This window comes from Hibiscus syriacus, unplaced genomic scaffold (genome assembly GCF_006381635.1).
Source record: "Hibiscus syriacus cultivar Baekdansim isolate YM2019G1 unplaced genomic scaffold, ASM638163v2 tig00110831_pilon, whole genome shotgun sequence".
NCBI lineage: Eukaryota > Viridiplantae > Streptophyta > Magnoliopsida > Malvales > Malvaceae > Hibiscus > Hibiscus syriacus.
The window spans coordinates 4,445,926-4,465,419 of record NW_024062882.1 but is presented as its reverse complement, the minus strand read 5'-3'; the positions used below and the strand labels follow the sequence as shown (position 1 = coordinate 4,465,419).

General features: G+C 36.9%; 2 protein-coding genes and 1 pseudogene across 3 annotated transcripts; 2 read left to right on the top strand and 1 right to left on the bottom strand.

The window, feature by feature from the left end:
* Nucleotides 1-7,797, top strand: part of LOC120142861 — a 51,508-nt pseudogene extending 43,711 nt beyond the window's left edge.
* A 2,158-nt stretch (nucleotides 7,798-9,955) lies between these two features.
* Nucleotides 9,956-14,190, top strand: LOC120142741 (AT-rich interactive domain-containing protein 5-like). 2 transcript variants are annotated; one of them, XM_039157252.1, is made up of 14 exons: nucleotides 9,956-10,068; nucleotides 10,173-10,224; nucleotides 10,380-11,095; nucleotides 11,199-11,238; nucleotides 11,603-11,655; nucleotides 11,755-11,800; nucleotides 11,965-12,057; nucleotides 12,455-12,556; nucleotides 12,695-12,743; nucleotides 12,830-12,905; nucleotides 12,996-13,077; nucleotides 13,176-13,226; nucleotides 13,778-13,870; nucleotides 13,986-14,190. In XM_039157252.1, exons 2-14 carry the CDS (start codon nucleotides 10,219-10,221, stop codon nucleotides 14,091-14,093), a joined length of 1,515 nt encoding a protein of 504 aa, XP_039013183.1. In that variant the 5' UTR covers nucleotides 9,956-10,068; nucleotides 10,173-10,218; the 3' UTR covers nucleotides 14,094-14,190. The 2 variants fall into 2 exon arrangements, with proteins under 2 accessions (XP_039013183.1, XP_039013182.1); XM_039157251.1 differs by having other exon boundaries at nucleotides 12,455-12,577.
* A 422-nt stretch (nucleotides 14,191-14,612) lies between these two features.
* LOC120142629 (cellulose synthase-like protein D4) lies at nucleotides 14,613-18,247 on the bottom strand. Its single transcript, XM_039157166.1, has 4 exons — nucleotides 17,805-18,247; nucleotides 17,343-17,711; nucleotides 15,720-17,267; nucleotides 14,613-15,612 (listed from the first exon to the last, which is right to left on the bottom strand). The coding sequence occupies exons 1-4, from the start codon at nucleotides 18,230-18,232 to the stop codon at nucleotides 14,643-14,645; spliced, it is 3,315 nt and encodes a 1,104-aa protein (XP_039013097.1). The 5' UTR covers nucleotides 18,233-18,247; the 3' UTR covers nucleotides 14,613-14,642.
* Nucleotides 18,248-19,494: the final 1,247 nt, after the last annotated feature.

The following is a 19,494-nucleotide window of genomic DNA, read 5'->3' as shown; positions in this document are numbered from 1 at the left end:
TCTGCTAATTGATGCAAAGTATCAACAAATTCTAGAACTACATTTTCCTTAGTGACATGGTCTCTAATGAAGTGTAGTCTTATTTCAATGTGCTTAGTTCTAGAGTGTTGAATGGGATTTTTAGTGAGACAAATAGCACTAGTATTGTCACACTTGATAGGAATGGTACCTACTTCAATTCCATAATCAAAAAGTTGTTGTTTCATCCATAAAACTTGTGCACAACAACTACCGGCTGAAATGTATTCCGCTTCAGTGGTAGATAATGCAACACAATTTTGTTTCTTTGAAAACCAAGAAATCAACATATTTCAAAGGAATTGGCAAGTACCGAAGGTGCTTTTCCTATCTAATTTGCATCCTCCATAATCCTCATCAGAAAAAGCATGCAAGCTAAAGCTAGAGTCTCTAGGATACCAAAGTCCTAAACTAGAAGTGTCCTTAAGATATCTAAAGATTCTCTTAACAGCTAGTAAATGTGATTCTTTAGGGCATGATTGAAATCTAGCACATAAGCAAACACTAAACATAATGACCGATCTACTTGAAGTTAGATAAAGTAAAGATCCAATCATTGACCTATATAATTTAACATCTATACATTTACCTCCTTCATCTAAGTCAAGCTTTGTTGAAGAGCTCATTGGAGTGTCATGAGGCTTGCCATTTTCCAGTCCAAATTTCTTGAGCATATCTTTGACATACTTAGCTTGATTGATGAAGATGTAATTTTTTCTTTGCTTGATTTGGACCAAGAAAAATGAGAGCTCCCCCATCATGCTCATTTCGAATTCGCTTTGCATTAGCTTAGAAAATTCTTGGCAAAGAACATCATTAGTAGAACCAAAAAATTTGAACTACTAATAAATCTTTACCTTTATGCTTTAAAAACAATGTAGTGTCAACCTTTCCTTTTGAAAAACCTTTTTCAAATAAAAAGTTTGATAATATTTCATACCAAGCTCTAGGAGCTTGTTTTAAAACATAAAGTGCTTTTGTTAATTTAAGAACATGATCCGGAAATTTTGAATCTTCAAAACCTGGAGGTTGTTCCACATACACTTTTTCTTTTATAAAACCATTTAAAAATGCACTTTTAACATCCATTTGATATAATTTAAATTCATGAAAACATGCAAATGCTAATAACATTCTAATTGCTTCCATCCTAGCTACGGGAGCATATGTTTCATCATAGTCTATGCCTTCTTCTTGAATATACCCTTGAGCAACAAGTATAGCCTTGTTTCTCATTATATTACCACTCTCATCAAGCTTATTCCTAAATACCCATCTAGTACCTACAGTAGATTTATTACTAGGATTTTCAACTAATGTCCATACTTTACTTCTCTCAAATTGATTTAATTATTCTTGCATAGCCATAATCCAATGTTCATCATTTAATGCTTCTTTAATATTCTTAGGCTCTATGCATGAAATAAATGCAACATAATTACAAATATTTTTAAAAGAAGATCGAGTTGTTACCCCTTTGGATGGATCACCTATAATCTCACCATCCTTGACATAGTTGTACTCTCTTGGTTAAGATGCTTCCATTTCTTCAATGGTTGGATTCTTGAGAGGATCATGAGTTTCCTCATCTTTCGTTTCTTCCTTTGATGATGATTCTCCAACGTCATGTCTAATGTCATTTGTATTTATAATACATACATCATCATTAACACAAGAATCCTTCCTCGGAAGGAGATTATCATCGAAAACAAAATGTATAGACTCTTCTACAACTAAAGTTATTTTATTAAATACTCGATAAGCTTTAGAATTTAAGGAATAACCCAGAAAAATTCATTCATCACTTTTAGCATCAAATTTGACAAGGTTTTCTTTACCTTTGTTTAAAACAAAACATTTACATCCAAAAGGATGAAAATAGCTAATGTTAGGCTTTTTATTTTTGAAAATTTCATAGCTAATGTTAGGCTTTTTATTTTTGAAAATTTCATATGAGTTTTCTTTGAATTGGCCTAATCATTACTCGATTTACAACATAACAAGCGGTATTGTGGTTTCCGCCCAAAAATATTTTGGCAAATTATTTTCACAAAGCATGCTTCTAGCCATTTCTTCTAAAGTTCAATTTTTTCTCTCAACAACTCCATTTTGTTAAGGGGTTCTAGGTGCTGAAAAATTATGGCTAATACCATTAGAATTACAAAACTCATTAAATCCAAGATTTTCAAATTCAGTGCCATGATCACTTCTAATACTAGTGATAGAGTAACCTTTTCGTTTGGATTACTTTTGAAAATGTGATGAAATTTTCTAATGCTTCATATTTAGTACTTAAGAATAGAACCCAAGTATATCTAGAATAGTCATCTACCAAGACAAATGCATATTGTTTTCCACCCAAACTAGTAGTCCTAGTTGGCCAAAAAAGATCTAAATGGATCAATTGTAATACTCTACTAGTTGACACATCATTAATGGATTTAAAAGAAACTCGCTTTTGTTTTCCTTTAGCACAAGCATCACAAAATTTATCATTATCAAATTTTAGTTTAGGCATCCCTCGAACCAATTCTCCTTGAACTAACCGTTGCAAAACACTCATGCTAGCATGTCCTAGTCTTCTATGCCATAACCAACTATCATGCTCATCCTTAGCAACTAGGCACAAATTAGTCATATCAATAGAATCTAAATGTACCATGTATGTTTCCTATTCTATGACCAACAAGCATAACCCGATTAGATGCAATGTCAATGACTTTACAACCATTAATTTCAAACATGACATTGAATCCCTTATCGCATAATTGACTAATACTCAATAGATTATGCGTTAATCCATTCACATATAACACATTTTTAATTTGTATGGAAGAGGTATTACCTATAGTACCAATACCTTCAATGTGACCTTTTGAATTATCACCAAAAGTCACTTCTCCTTCATTTTTGGCGTTAAGCTCTATGAACCGACTTTTGTCTCCGGTCATGTGACTCGAGCATCCACTATCAAGGTACCATGAATTTGGATTTGTTTCCCGTTCCTTGTAGCAATGCTCCTTTTCCTACAAACATAGATTAATTTCTAATTTTTGGTACCCAAATTCTTTTGGGTCTATATTCATTAGTTTCTAAAATCCTTGTCCCCTTTGGTATCCATTTATGAAGGACATCCTTATCTTTAGTAGTAATGAATTCTTTAGGAACCCATATACTCCTAACTATTTTATCATTCAAGGTTCGTTGAGGACTTCTATGATTGTAGCTTCTAAAACTTTTCTTAACAAAGTTGGATTTTGAATTCTCACATTTTTCAAAACTTTTTGTTCCAACCTTATTAAAAGAAGTTTTAAGATCATCAATCTTCTTTAGATGATCATCATGAACTTTTGAAAGTAAGTTATGCAAATCAGTATTTTTCTTTTCAAAATCATAAATTTTGATTTGCAATTCTTTGATCTTACTTTCAAGCTCATTGTTGGTCTTGGATATAAGACTATTTTCGTTTTTCAATTTTGAAATATCATTTTTGTATTTTGAAAATAGAGTCTTATAATCCGAAGCCAACCCATTATAATCCTCTAATAACTCATCATAAGATAATTCATCCAAATCGAATGAGTTAGACGTTACCTTAGAATCTTCCCCGATATCCATCAAGCACAAGTTTGCAACTTCTTGTTCCTCTTCATTGGAACCTTCTTCATCTCTCCATGTAGCTACATGAGCCTTGTGCTTCTTTTTGGATTGACATTTTTTCTTCAATTGTGGGCAATCATATTTGACATGCCCCAGCTTTTTACATTCATAGCAAATGATCGGGTCTTTCTCATTCGATTCAGTTTTGAAGCCTTCATGACGTTTGAATTTTCTTCCTCGGTTGAGTATCATCAACTTTCTGAATCGTTTGGCAAATAATGTCATTTCCTCGTCATCATCATCGTCATTCGAATCACTCTCATCTTTTGTGGATTTGAGAGCAACTCCAATATTTTTCTTCTTCTCCTTCTCCTTTGGTGTCTCATCAATCTTATCGAGGTCCACTTCATCTTCAAGCATTATTTCATGAGTGAGAAGGGAACCGATTAGTTCTTCAAGAGTTAAGGACGTTAGGTCCTTAGACTTGATGATTGTCGTCTTCTTGGATTGCCACGATTTTGGAAGGGAGTAAACTAACTTCCTCACAAGCTTTTCATTTGAAATGATCTCTCCATATTATTTGAGACCATTGGATTCATTTGGTTTCATCCTGAAATTTTCATAGCTATGCATTAGAATACTAATTTTAGATTTCTTTACCTTATCGGTACCTTCATGAGTGACTTGAAGTTTGTACTATATTTCTTTGGCGGTTGTAAAAGATTAAACTCTCCGTATTCATCTGGTCCAAGAGCACAAAATATGATATGATGGCTTTGGAGTTGAGCTGGAACATTCTTGTGTCTCCTTCACTCCACAATCTTGGATGAGTGAGAGGCTTGATGTATCATTCTTCTACTGCATTCCATGCTCCCATGTCACTTGCTTGAATGAAGTACATCATCTTATTTTTCCAATAGGTATAGTTAGCCCAATTGAAGAAATGAGGCTTGTTGACGGGCATTAAATCGAGATCGGAGTCAAAGTTTGAAGTAGAGGTCATTGATGACTTTGATTATCGATGTAACTCTTCCCGAATCGACTCAAGAGACGATTAAACTTTCAAATGAGTTAGGCTCTGATACCAATTATTGAGTTAATCGATTGATGGAATCGGCCAAGAGGGGCAATTAAAATTTTGTGGAAGCTTTTGCAGAAAATTGAAAGTAATTGTACAACGATTTAGAGTGGTTCGACTTTCTCAATCAAAGTCTACGTCCACTACCTTAGCTGTCCACACTAAGGATTTTCCAACAAATTCACTAATTTGTTCTTTCTTTTGAGGCCAAATAGATAACCTTACAACACCCTCAAGAATATACCCCAATTCTTGAGAACACTCTTTCTCAAAGAGAAGATTACAAATTTGCAAACTTACAAGGAAATCCTCACAAGGTAGATTGTTTGCATAATTCTAGAACAAAGAAAAGAACACTCAAGAATGAATACAATTGAGTACAAATAGTGTTCTTGAAAGCAAAATGAATATTGAATGAAAAATATGATTGAAATGCACAAACTTGAGGTTTGATGCTTTCTCTTTTGATTCTCTCTTGATTCTAGTTGCTTGTTGTTTCTTGTTATTGATCAATGGCTTCTAAGCTTGTTTAAATACACCTTGAATCACTTCTGAACGTTGGGGATGATTAGTGGAGTCAATAGAGCTGTTTAAGTGTGAAAACAATTAATTAAAGCAATTGGGAGCGTCAGTGCATCGATGCATACCCATGGTGCATCGGTGCATCAGTGTAAAATTCGAATATTTTGACCGTTGGACCCTTAGTGCATCGGTGCACTAAGAGTACATCGATGCATCAAGTGCATTCGATGTTTTCATAAAATCCTCAGTGCATCGGTGCATGGTAAGTGCATCGATGCATGAAATGCATTCGATGTTCAATTTAATTCATGGTGCATCGATGCATGGATTGGTGCATCGGTGCATCACTCTGAAAAATTGATTTTAGGCTTGATTTTGGTTCAAAATACTTTGTGAAAATTGTTTCAAAAATATATTAAGTATAAAACACAATTTTACACATTTAGTAAGGTTTGAAATTGATCTTAAAAGACTTGGAGTAATAATTTGGTATTCGATTAATTGAATCGAATATACATAGAAAACCATTTGTAAAATCTTAAAATTCATTTAATCTAATTTGTTATATCGAAACACAAAAATGTTTTCAACACACAAAAACACCCAACAAGCACGAGTTTAGTGCAAAGGGGATTCTCTAAAAATATGACTATTTTAAACAATATAAACGTGTGTATTTAACAGTGAAAAGGGGATCATTTGGAGGATACCCACATGCAACCATAAAGGAGAGTTTTTCGAAGACACTGAAAAAAAACGATGAGGAAAATACACGAGAAAATACGAGAGATTACATACGAAATACTGGGGAAAAATAGAGGAAACCAAAAAAAGATAAGAGAAAACATACCTTTTAGAGAAGATTCAACCTTTGGTAGCTTCTCCGGAGACTTAAAAGTCACAACCAAAGCCATCAATTCGCGGTTGCAGGAGAGACTTGTAAGTCTCACCATTCTCTGTGGCGGGAAGGAAATAAAGAGGAAAATGAGAGAGCTTTAGGTTTTAGAAAAGTGAAATGAAATTTTGGGGCCAGTTCAACTTTGTTTTGGAAATGACATCATTTTAGGTGTTAGGGTCTTGCTGTGGTGTAATTGCAAAAAAGAGGTTTATGTTTGGTAAAGTTTACATTTTAGTGTTGTGTTTGGGAAAGTTTACATTCAAGTCCACAAATCCCTACCTTTTTGTTTATTTCATTTTTAGCATCTCAACTTCGTTATTTGCTACTTTAGTCACTAATAGGCTTTAATTCCAGTTTTATTTATTTATGATTTAAGGCACTTTACTTTTTATTATTTTATTTTTGCCACTGACTTAATAAATTTTGACACCACCCTTTCTCTCTCTATGTCTCTCACTCGTCTCGATGTACTTTATTATTATTTATATATTTTCATCTTTTTTTTCTTTTTTCTTTTCAAGGGTAAACTACACTATTAGTCATTGTACTTTAGATTGGGGACGTATTTTAGCATTGAATTTTAATATATTTCAATTTTAACATTAAAAGTTATTACATTTCAATTAAGACATTTAGTTGTTAAATAACATTAGGATGATGTGCACTTTGGTATTGGCATAGATGTTAAATTTCTTTATTATTTTATATTATCATCGTTCTCATCAAATTTAGGATTTTTTTATTTATTTGTAGTTATTAATAGTTGTCATTCCTAACAAACATTTGTTTTATTTTATCATTCGAATTAATATACTAACTCTTTGCTTTTGTTTGTTTATTTATTTATTTATTTATGATCTTTTTAGGATAATTTTAATTAATCAAAATGTAAATAATTATTAATGATTTTTTAAAGTAAGTTAAATTTTAATTTTCGCAATTAAGACAACTGACAAATTAATTGGTACCGAAAGGGAGGTTCAAGGGTGCTAATCTTTCCTTGACCGTAACCGACTCCCGAACCCGACACATTTATGGTAAAACGCAGATTAGGTAAGATGATGTCTGATCAACCTAAATATGTTTTAAAATGATCGGTGGCGACTCTAACCCGATTATTTAAGTCGGAGCCCAATTCCGGGCCCAACCGAAAGACGGCTGCAAAAAAATTAAATTAAATTAAATATTAATCTTTTTGGTTAAAATAATTCTTAAGTCCCCATAAATTTTGAAGTTAAATAATTTAACCATATAATTTCATCCTAATTCGTCTTTGTATGTGTGTTGAGAGTCATAAGGAAATACTGACGTGGTTATGAAAATGGTGATTTGGTGTGCAGATATTCATACTAGTATCATGCTCCTTAGCAGTATTATTAATACAAGCCAATATCTATGCATCGGACGGTTCTCGGCGGTTTCATTCCAGGTTTTAGGCCACATGAAAACGCTATTCATTTTGAAATTGGGATGGCTGCTCTTTGATTCAGAGGTAACACTTAAAAATATAATTGGGATGGCCACTGCTGTGCTCGGCATGGTTCTATATAGTCGGGCTATGGAGGCCGACAAGACCGGACTAATCGAGAAACCTGGTTTAGATCATGTTAAATTATCGTCGAAACAACACCGGGTGAAGGGTTCTTCTCCGGTTAAAGATGTCGAGCTCGGACAACATTGATCGCTTTCAGACTCGAATATAAAGGTTAAACACGATATATTAAATTTTTCTAATGTATTTAGAGGATTATAACTTCATGTCGATATGCATATCGATATATTTAGAGGGTTCTTATGTTTGTTTTCGGTAAAGGGAAGATAATGTAAAGAACATTAGTTCTAGCAGAATGGTATTTATTCAGATGAGCTTCTTAACTCGACCCTCACGTTGTTAAATATGGGAGATACCTTCTATGGGGACTTTTCTATAACCGAGGGAGACGGAGGCTTAAACTCATTCTTTGAAGTATTTGTGAATGCATCAACTACCATACAGATGTTGATTAAACAGTACGAGAAAGCTGTAGCAAATTGGCACGAGGAAGAGTTGAAGGCTGATTACGACACCAGCAACACTTCACCAGTTCTTAGGACACCATCTCCCATGGAAAAACAGGCGGCTAATCTCTACACACGTAGAATATTCATGAAGTTCCAAGAGGAGCTAGTTGAGACCCTTGCTAACCCAGACACTAAAATTGCTGACTCGGGAACTGTTACAGCGTTTCGGGTGGCCAAATTCGTGGAAGAGCACAAAGCGCACACCGTGAGTTTCACCTCTTTTGAGATAAAAAGATAATTGCAGCAGCCGAACGTTTGAACATTCCGGGATAATATGCAGGCACATATTAGCAGTTTTCAGGGCAAAAAATGTCCTTACACTGCCTTATCAGTATGTACTAAAACGATGGACAAGAAATGTCAAAACTCGAGATGTGCAAGACGAACATGCTTCCGAATTGCCAAGTAATTCCCGTGAGTCCTTTACTGACCGACTTTGCATTCTACGCCAAGAAGCTATTAAATGGTACTTTTGTTCATATATTCATCGAGCCATATCAACTGTAGTCATTCCCGTGTACCGACATGAATCTAATCAATGCTAACATTTTACACAACTCGAATCATTGAGGCAGTTATGTAAAAAGTGGCACCATGTACCGACATGACTCTAATCAATGCTAACTTTTTACACAACTGCCTCAATGATTCCAGTTAGTAGGCATGTATATGTGTGTGTAAATATGAATATGCTTCGATAGGTTGATCACTCCCGCTTCCCTGAAGTCTTGTTCATATATAATATAGTATAATGGAAAAATAATACTATAACTTAAACAAAAGCTAATAACCCTAAACCCTAAAAATTAAATTTCATATATAAACATTAATATAACATGCATTGGAAAATATTATATTAATACATAAATGGTAAAACTAGTCATCAAATTGAACCGGATAAATTTGAACTCAAACTTTAAACTTTAAAAGTAATAGAGTACAAGTCCTATTAGACATGTATTTTAGGACGAATATAATGATATTTTAACAAGTGATTTTATATTCAACTATCGAGTATTTATTTCATGTCGAACGTCCTAATAAGTGAAATAGATAGAATAAATCAACCGTGAATGTATGTATAAGATGAAGGCATCACGATATCAGGTGGTTGAGGATATCACGTCACGCGCTCTAAAAAGTGAGACGAGTTGACTACGAGAATAACCTAATACATTATATATATATATATGTATGCAACAACTCGTAGAATTTTAAAATAATAATATTGCACTTGCTATTGAATATTATATATTTTAAGAAGAGAACAAACATTCACTAACCCTAAATTTAAAAAAAAAATCATTTTAGGTCACCATTCGATCCGGATTGGGCCATAGATACCTTTACAACAAGAAACTTTGCACATGGACTTCATATATTGTTAGTCTTGGGCCGAAGCCAAGTTACACTTTAAAGGGTTAACAATGCTAAAATTGACAAATAAAAAAATTAGTCCATTAGGCTAATCCGGATTTTATTTTGAGATTTACGATAAATGTTATGGTGCAGAGTAAACTCGTTAAGTTCACATAATGAGTTCATTTAAATAATATTTTTGTTAGAACTCGTCACATCATTGTAGTAAATACCGTAAATCTTAAATTAGTTTTAAAAATAACCTAATAAGCTAATTTTTCAACCGGTCTGGTCTGTTGGGCCTCATTTGGATGTGGTTTAGTTTTAGATTTTCACAGTAACACCGCTCCATGACCTCAACAGTACCTCTTTTATTTTTGTTTTGTATTTCAACAGTTCAATTATCCCCTCCTCTTCATGTGTCTTCTTTCATTTTTGTCTTCTTTTTAATATTCAAAATCCAGGGTCCTATAACCTAGTGGTTCAACTCGCTGTCGACTCCCTGACTCATTCCTCCCAACAAACACACAAAGTGAGTTCCTTTTTTCCCGGTTTGTTTAGGGTTCTTCAATGCCGTAACCTCTCTGGGTTTATGTTTTTAGACCTTTGTTTCTTTTTCATGTTTTTTTTTTGCAGGTGTGAAGAGAAGCTTTTGTTCTGTGGCTAACCCAGAAAGCAAGGAATGGATGTGAGTATAAGCAAGCTTGTTTCTTTTATGTTGTCTTATAAATGATAATAAAAAAAGAGTTATCTTTGTGTGTGTGTGTCATTGGCTTTTGGTTTTAAAAAAAAAGTGTTTTGATTTATGGGTTTTTACTGTTTTCTCCATTTTTGGTGTTTTAGGAACCTGAAAAGGTGACTGGTAGTGTTGGTGAGGCTCAAATGGATGGTTCCAAGCCAGTTATGGAAGAAGCTGAAACTGGTGGTGTTGTTTCTAAGGCTGAAGCTGAGGTTCAAGCTCCTATGGAGGCTGAGACTGGAGCTGGTGAAGGGAAAGGCCAAGTTCAAGTTGAAGAACCTACAAAACTTGAAGATGATGGGAAATTGCAGGCTGAACCGGTCAGTGACAACCCGGATTCAGTCGAACAACAACAAGCTGTTGAAGACACCGGCAGAACTCTCGACGTCGATGATATTGGTGCTCGAAATGAGGAAAAATTAAAGCCCGAGGAAAGTGTTGATGTTGAATTTGAGGATGTTGAGGACAAATCTTTGGTTGAAACTGATACCAAAATGGATGATGCTGGAAATAATGATGATGATGATGGCCTCGTGCATTCACATGATAATGGACTTGGTGGAAGCCCCAGCTCTGACATGAAACCCCAAGATGATGACCATGGCATTGAAAATGGGGTGCCATTGAAAGATTTGTCTACAAAAAGGCAGATTAATACCCCATTGTCTTTGTCGAATCCTAGTTTATGCTTCGACAACTCGGGGTCAGACACCGAGGAGGAGCAAGCAGCATTTGTGAAGGAGGTTGAAGCTTTTTACAAGGAGAAGAGCCTTGAATTCAAGCACCCTAAGTTTTACAAGGAGGATCTGAATTTGCTGAAGTAAGCCTTTCGAGATCTCTTGTTTATGGAAATTGTTTCTTTCTTCATCGAAAATGAAACCTTTGTGCTAACCTTTCTTCACTATTGCCCGTTTCGACTACAGGCTATGGAGAGCTGTCATTAAATTGGGGGGCTATGAACAGGTTTACCCTAAGTTCTGAAAACTCTCTGCCAACAATTTCTAATATGCTTCTACAAAGGATGACCGGTTTAATTCAAAGTGCGAAAACTAGAATGGAATAATATATGAATCTTTTAGTTATTTGGTAATATGTGGTTTTCCTGATTCTGGTTTCCAAGTACATGCAGTGTTTCCATGTACAAACTTGTTATTGTCCTTGACATTGAATTGTAGTTTTTCGGGTTTGATGCAATCGGTAGTAATATGTGATTAGTTTAGTTTTCGTGTTTATTTGTGATGATATCCAAGAAAAATTCTTTCATTTATGGTTAAGAATAAGGCAGAGTTATGGACTTACCTTTTTAACCGTGCTCTGGACTTCGCAGGTGACCTCATGCAAATTGTGGAGGCAAGTCGGTGAATCATTTAATCCTCCGAAGTATGGTTAAAACATAAATCCGCTAGCTCTTATTTTTTTTAATGCAGTCATGAATAAATTTTGTTAACGAGGCGACTTTATTATTTGCTTTTTTTGTAGGACCTGCACTACTGTGTCATGGACATTCCGAATCTTTTATGAGAAGGTTTTGCTCTAACTGATAATTTCTTTTTTAGATTGAAAGAACGCATACAGTTTGATTTAAGGCCGTAACTCCAAGGCCTTCCTCCATTAATTCTAACTTTTGTTTTCTTTATTTGTTAATTTAACTCGTGGTTCTCCTGTAATTTGGTTCCATAAATTTATCAGGCACTACTCGAGTATGAAAGGCATAAAATACATGGTGGCATGCTCCCTCACTCAGACGCTCCATTTGTTGAGCCTAACGGAGTTGAAACACAGGTAAATATGTTTGCTGATCACCTTCAACGTCAATGTTGTTTGTTGAAGCCTGTGTTTTATATTTGTCCCATTGTCTTTCATACAACGTTTACGAGTACCCGTGGTGAACCAGCGAGATTTTGACCATTAAATATAATAAGTTGCCTCATTTTGAAATGATAATAACTTTGCTAAGACAATCTATATCTCGTAATAAAAATGCTGTCATTAATGTAACCGTCGGTGCCTAAGCTGGTAAGAGAAAGAAATCATGGAGGTAGATCTTTCCTAAAAGGTATGCTTGTGCAATGATATGATAGATAAGTACGGTTTTGAAATTACGGTGTTAAATGCAGGGTGTCCTTGACACTAATCGTGTATATATCCAGTGATTCATATTATTTTTTCTTTTTTGTAGGCCGGTAGTACTCAAGCTCTTGGTTCAGGTAGGGCAAAGAGAGATGCCGCTGCTCGTGCCATGCAAAGCTGGCATTCTCAGCGTGTTCTCGATAACGGTGAGGTCTGTCATCCAATCATCCAGGTTTGTGGGGACCTTCTAAGCTATATGCATTTGCTGTGTTGTTTAATCTTTTTTTCTTTTTTCCTTTTCATCTGCCCTGATCTTGCCCCTTATATGCAATGTTTTCGATTTTTCTAGGACAAGACATCTAGTCCGGCACTCAAAAGTGACAGACAAAAAAATTTTGGTATCCCTAATATGCTTGGCCTAGCACATTCAGCTACTACAATGCCCAAAATTGTCTTTATTTATGAGTCTCGGTTATTGTCTCAGGTTTATTAAAGCGTAAAAAGCCATCCACCATGGAACCTGGTTCCCGAGCTTCTCAACTTAAAGCAACTAAACGATGGTTAAGTTTGCCAATTACTTATTCTTATTTTCCCCCTTTTTTATTATGTATTTGAAACAGTATCTTGACTTTTCAAGGTGCCGAAATTAGGCATTCTTTTGGCATGTTGGATACCATGGTTGTCGATATCGGAGCCCCCGCTGATTGGGTGAAGGTGAACGTGCAAAAAACTGTAAGTCTTTCTCGTGTTATTCTTATGTTAATGTAATACATCCTAAGATGCATCACTCATTTGCTATTATTATACATGACTCTATCTGCCCCTCACAGGTTGACTGCTACGAGGTATATGCTTTGGTTCCCGGGCTTCTTCGTGAGGAGGTTCGTATATCTTTGGAGAAATCTCTGTTTCGCTTCTGGTATCTTGCTTTCTAAATTGCAGGACTTTAAGAGGTAAAGCTTACTTAGAAAAGATTTTTCGATCTGGGCGAAGGATTAGTTACTTTACCTAAATGGAACTTTACTAGGATATCTGTTTCGATACTGAAGTGACTTCGTGTTCATCGACCTGAGGGAGTAGGGCTGAAGGAACTATGGGGAAAAACTTAAGGCCATTGAAATAAGATAATATATCATGGTCGATAAGTTAGGTTTAGTAGAGTTGTTAATGTGCTAAGTTTCCATTAGTATAGGCATTACTGATTGTACATGTTCCATGCGAACATGATCTTTTCGATAAATTTCCGGATTGCAACTAGCTATAGAGGTTAATCTCGAGATCTCTATCCTTCTCGGCGAGATTCGAGATCTAGTACGGAAGAGGATCCCGATAGGAATTGCATTAATTGCTGAATCCATTTTCCTTTTAACTTCATATGGATTGTGGTTGATTTTTTGTTGATGGATTACCATATGTGCTTTAAATGAATCAGGTGCATGTTCAGTCCGATCCAGTCGGACGCTTGGTTATATCTGGTCAACCGAAGCAACTCGATAATCCTTGGGGTGTCACACCCTTCAAAAAGGTTAGTTCAAGTTGATGAAATTTCAATGTGGTGTAGCCATCTGTTATCGGTTTCGATATCAATTCACCGGACAACCGTTTTTCGTGCGCGTTAATGATATGCAATTCGTGTCCAGGTTGTGAGCCTGCCATCAAGAATCGATCCACACCAGACGTCGGCTGTGGTTACCCTGCACGGTCAGTTGTTCGTACGAGTCCCGTACGAGACGACGTCGGATGTATAAGATTTGATTGTAGGGTTTCATTTTTACCTAAACAGTTGGAGATTTCTTTAAGCTTGAAATCAATGTGACATCTAATTCTGCAAATGCACTTGTTTCTTGGTTATATAATAATTTAAATATTAATTAATATTTTTAAATAAAAAATAATACATAAACTGAATGTCATAAAAGTATAGTATAGAATTTAAATTTTTAAAATTTAAAAATAATAGATAAACCCCCAACTTATTTAAACAATGTAATGTGATTTAAGATACTTAAAAAGTTATTTCAATCTTTTATAAGTTCTTATACTATGCATAAATTGTATATGTAGTCCTTGTATTTGAATTAATTTTTTGGTCTTATTACAGAAATCATCCCCCAGAAAACTCTATTTTTGTGTAAAGAAATTCAAAAAATCAATTTTATATATAATTTTTTCGAACGTAATACAGACAATCATTAGAGAGATTGTTGAATTTGTTTTCGCCTAAGAAAATTATACAAAATTTTTTTTGCAAAACAGGCGGCCGAGAAAGACAAGGCGAGGGAGAGGCCTTTCGCCGCTTAGGGGAACGAAAAACCGCTGTTGGTGGTGGTCGTAGTTCCCAAGGAGTTGATACCGCCGGGGTTAAGTGCCATCCACAGCAACGAGATGATAATGGAGATGAGACCGGCCCAAACAAAGACGATGGTCGGCGTCTTCCGTCGTCGGCCCATCAACCCTTTAGCGAAAGGATAAAGATGACACAACACCCAGGAGGCGAAGAATGCGCCGCCGATGAACATGTTCCATTGGCCGTTTCCGAACAGTGTCCTGGCGAAGGCGATGACAAGTGCCACGATATTTACCAAGGCGATGACGATGGGTGGGATCATCAACGAAGTCCATTTCACTAAGTACAAGTCGGCGTATATGTCGTCTTCGTCTTCGCCGGCGGATTTCGATGTTAATGTGAAGGAGATTTCGATGCCGGCGATCACTTTTAGTAGACCTTGAATGCATGCGGCGAAGTGGGAGCTGGTACCGGAGATGAGCCAGAACTGTTCATTTCTCCACCATTCTTCTAATCCGATTTCGGCCCATCGTACCTCGAGGAGGGCTAAGCCGATGAGGCAGAATGTGATGATCATTAGGTAAACCAAGAACCAAATGTTGAGCTCTTGGACGATGAATTGGCCGGAGATAAGTGACATCGCCGGTAGGAAGCAATAAACGATGAGGAAACATGAAGTGAAAGGGTATATTCCGACGTTTAAATAAGCCAGTCGTTGAAGGAATTTGAGCTTCGAAGTAGCAAGCAACGCGTTGTTTCTTGAGAAGAAGATCTCGACGGAGCCCGTCGCCCATCGGAGCACTTGATGGAGTCGATCCGTAAGATTGATCGGCGCTGAACCCCGGAATGCGTCACGTTTAGTGATGCAATAAACCGACCGCCAACCACGGTTGTGCATACGGAAGCCCGTCACGACGTCCTCCGTCACCGAACCGTAAATCCACCCTACTCGATCACCCCATTCAGTCTTGTCTTCGTACCTGGTCGGAGAAAAGAAAAGCATAATACATCGGACAAATCGAATTGATGGAATGGATTTATATTTAGTTCGGGTTCGACTTCGAGTTCAAGTTAAAAAAGCACAAACCAGCAAGAAATGACGGAAACAGCTTCGCCAACAGTGACTGCGTCGAGTGGTTCACGAGGGACCCTCAGAGCACCAGCAGGCCTACCAAATTTGATGGCGGGATGATCGGCAAGTGGTCGGCCTTGGAACTCGGCGATCGGTATCGATTCCGCAAGCATCGTCGAGTTCCCGAATCGTTTTGGCAATAAATTGACATCCAAATTAGGATAAAAATCACTAGTAGTCAATGGTTGCGTTTCATTCTCTTTAGCCACTGTCATTTTATCAGGATTTGGAGGATCAAATGCATACAAAGCAAATCGCCTGAACATACAACCGGTTCCGACGTACACCGGCCCTTGAACACCGTCGAGTGCACGCATGTTGCCGTCGAAAAACACCGTGTTGTGATTAGCATACCGATCCGAAGGATCAATCCCTTCAAATCTCTGAGGGAACTGAATGTAGCAAATGTCTTCGCCTCCTCGATCCATCATGAAGCACATCCCTTCTCGAACAGCTCTGCAATTGTTTATATAATGATCGCAATCGAGATTGAGCATGAACGGTCCGTTCGATAAGATCGCCGATGATCGGACCAAGGCGTTCATGGCGCCGGCTTTCTTGTTATGATCATACCCCGGACGCTTCTCTCGTGACATATAAACAAACATTGGTAGCCTTATGTCGACATCGGTGAAACTAATGAGCTTATCTTCGCCGTTTCCGATGAGCGGGTCGTGGCTCGGTGGCTTCAACATCACTTGGAGAATCCCGGCATGGTCTCCTTTCGAGTGTTCCTTTGATGGGATGGACCAAGTTCCAGGCCAGTGGCTGCCATCAGCCATCCATGTTGCCTTTTGTACCTTTGGTTTCTCCATTGCATCAGCTCCACTTTCCCTAAGGTGTTTCAGCATCTTCATCTCTTCCCTTGCATTGAATGCCTCCGATCGCCTTCGGATCGCATCAGGGAGTCCATTGATCCTTACTTTGAACTCTTCATACTCCCTCTTTATCCTTCTTCGATCCTTGACGAAGTCTGGACGACTCTTGCCTTTAGTCGGATCACCTTTCAAGTTGAAGTAGGCATCGGGATTCCTCGGTTCGATGTCGTGTTTTCGACAAAACGGAACCCATAAATCGGCGAAACTACATGCTTCCGCCATTGCTTCGAATGTGAGGAGCGCGCCACCGTCGTCGGAGATGTAACATGCTACCTTTTCCACAGGATAATCAATTGCTAAGATAGAAAGGATGGTGTTGGCAGTGGTGAGAGGTGGTTCCTTCTCCGGATCAGCAGTCGATACGAAAAAGTCGATCCCTGGGAGATCTGAACGGCCTGTCGGATTCGACGGTGATGGTAAATCGAACTTCTCTCTCAGGACCTCGAGATCCGTCGAACGATTAATCGGACACAATTTAGGAATCTGATCAAGGATCCAAGAGAAGGCAAACCATACTTCACATATGATCGACATTAGCCACAACCATATAGCATTATTATTTGGATTCACAATTCTCCAATGTAGGAAGAATCCCAGCACCACCAATCGGACGAAAATCAATAACCTACATAATAACAAGATCGGTAAATTTATTCGAACAACAAATTTTGAATCGAATCGAATCAAATTGAAACAATACCTGTAAGGGCTAATAATGCTAGCTTTTATGGGAATTACACGACTCAAGGGCTTCCAAGGCTTGTCATTGGTCTCCAAGTCCCCTTGGAGCCTCTCATCACCATATTCGTCATGAAAAGCATTGCCGTATCCATAAGTACCACCCGTCTCGAACAACCATCGATTATGATCAAAGTCTCCTCCTTGATTCATTTTCATCATCGACATGTTATTAGCATCTCTCTTCCCATTCGGACCCGGCAATTTCAATGTCCCGTTCGTATATTCCGGATCGTCTTCAAAGTCCCCGACCTTGTATGGTTCCTTGCAACCCGGGCATAGGCCTTTTTCCTTTTGAGCATCCATGTAACAATCCCTGCAGATTTTGAACCTATAGGAAAAGACAACAATTTCATTTATAAGTTCGTAAATTAGACCCTTGACCTAAAATTTTACGTATACATGCGTGAGTGCTTTTATGTACCTGCATGCGCATGGCATTATATCGTCTCCACGTTCATCCTTCATGACTTTGCCATCGCAAACTGGCATAGAACACGATGCACCCTTCGCCCCCGCCATCTGAGGATGAGTAACCTCTGACTCGATCACCTTATCCATCAAATGTGCACGCGTAACGCTGTTAAACCCGCCGGTGAACAGCGAGTTCGAAACGTATTGCTCCTCAGCCTTGGAGGCGATCGAGTTATCCATCGGCTGATTATCCGGCGTAGGAGGGATATGCACCGTATAGTTCATATAATCCCCCGACAGCTCTCCCGACATATCCATGTCCTCCCTCGACAAACTAACATACCGGCCGCTCGATGTCCGGCGGGCGAATTTCACCTGTTGTCCGCCCGTAGAGTTGCTTGAACCCCCCTTATTATTCTTTTGAGACGATGTCGCCATTGTTGATTAAGCTTGAAACAGTAGAATTACAATAAAAAACCGAAAAAGCAGAAAACAAAATCACCTTTCCCTTGTCAACGTTATTAGAAGGGATCTCCTCACCATGGCATTAAACTTTTTCCAAGCTTTTTAGAATAAATATTATCAAGCCTGGAAAATTATTATTTTGCTGAGTTCAGAGATGAATGACCAGGGAAAGGTCGAAGATGATTGAGTTGTGCGAATCGAACAACTCGTCCTATTTGTAGTAATAGTCCCACCAACAGTTTCGCGATTCTTGTGGAGATTTTCGCGTTGGACAAAGTTCAGTGTCTCGTAAGATTTTTGGCCATTGTTATGGTCCATGTAGAACTGTGGTTCCTGCATTGATTCCTCCTGGTTGGTTGGTGTGATTTTGAGGATAAAGATCTATGTGTCAAAATTTGCCTTCAGTCTCTATACTTTTGGAAAGTTGATATTTAATCCTTGTACTTCAAAAGTTAAAAATTAAATCTTTCTATGTTCTTATTTAAAAGTTTTAATTCAATCTTTGAGACCAGTTTTCTCTTCATCCGGTTATATACTAATTGAATTCATCATAATATACTTTTTAAAGTTCATATAATTGTATGATATATATTTACTACGTATTTAATACCTAAACTATTAGTTTTAGTCCGTTCTAGTACTTAAACTTTCATTTTTTTTCAAAATCATATCTAACGTTTAGTTTTTCATTTTATTTCCCTACCTTATCGTTAAAAACTTAACGTGTTTAGTACCTAAATTATTAGTGTTGGTCCGTTTTAGTACCTAAATTTTCAAAAAAAAATTCAAAACTTAACATTAAATTTTGAATGAGCTACTACAATGAAATAAAAACTAAAGTTTTTAATGGCGGGACACTAAAAGGAAAAAAAACTATATTTTAGATATAGTTTTGAAAAAATTGAAAAATATATCAAAACTGATAATTTAGGTACTAAAATATATCAAAACTGATAATTTAGATAATTTTCCCTAAATTTTTTCAAATGTCTCAAAATTTTATTGATTTCTTTTAATTCTATGCACAAGTCCATGTACTTTGGTAGGGGGTTGACATATAGTCCTTTCACCTAAAATTTTTAAAAAATAATTTCTTTTACATTTTAGATTCAAAAGTTTTGGTCCATCCTCATACCTTTAGAGTATGTTTGGTTCACAGAATGTAAGATTACCTTTAGGAATAAGATTATCGGAATGTAACATTGGGAATGTTGTATTACCCTGTTTGGTTTGCT

Excerpts from the sequence above, each read along its gene's own strand:
- LOC120142629 (XM_039157166.1), bottom strand. The coding sequence starts at position 18,232 with ATGGCGACATCGTCTCAAAAGAATAATAAGGGGGGTTCAAGCAACTCT. Across the intron at positions 17,712-17,804 it reads ATAATGCCATGCGCATGCAG|GTTCAAAATCTGCAGGGATT; the intron begins GTACATAAAAGC and ends CTTTTCCTATAG. Across the intron at positions 15,613-15,719 it reads GTTTCCGTCATTTCTTGCTG|GTACGAAGACAAGACTGAAT; the intron begins GTTTGTGCTTTT and ends TTCTCCGACCAG.
- LOC120142741 (XM_039157251.1), top strand. Across the intron at positions 12,578-12,694 it reads TCTGTCATCCAATCATCCAG|GACAAGACATCTAGTCCGGC; the intron begins GTTTGTGGGGAC and ends CGATTTTTCTAG. Across the intron at positions 12,744-12,829 it reads TGACAGACAAAAAAATTTTG|GTTTATTAAAGCGTAAAAAG; the intron begins GTATCCCTAATA and ends TTATTGTCTCAG.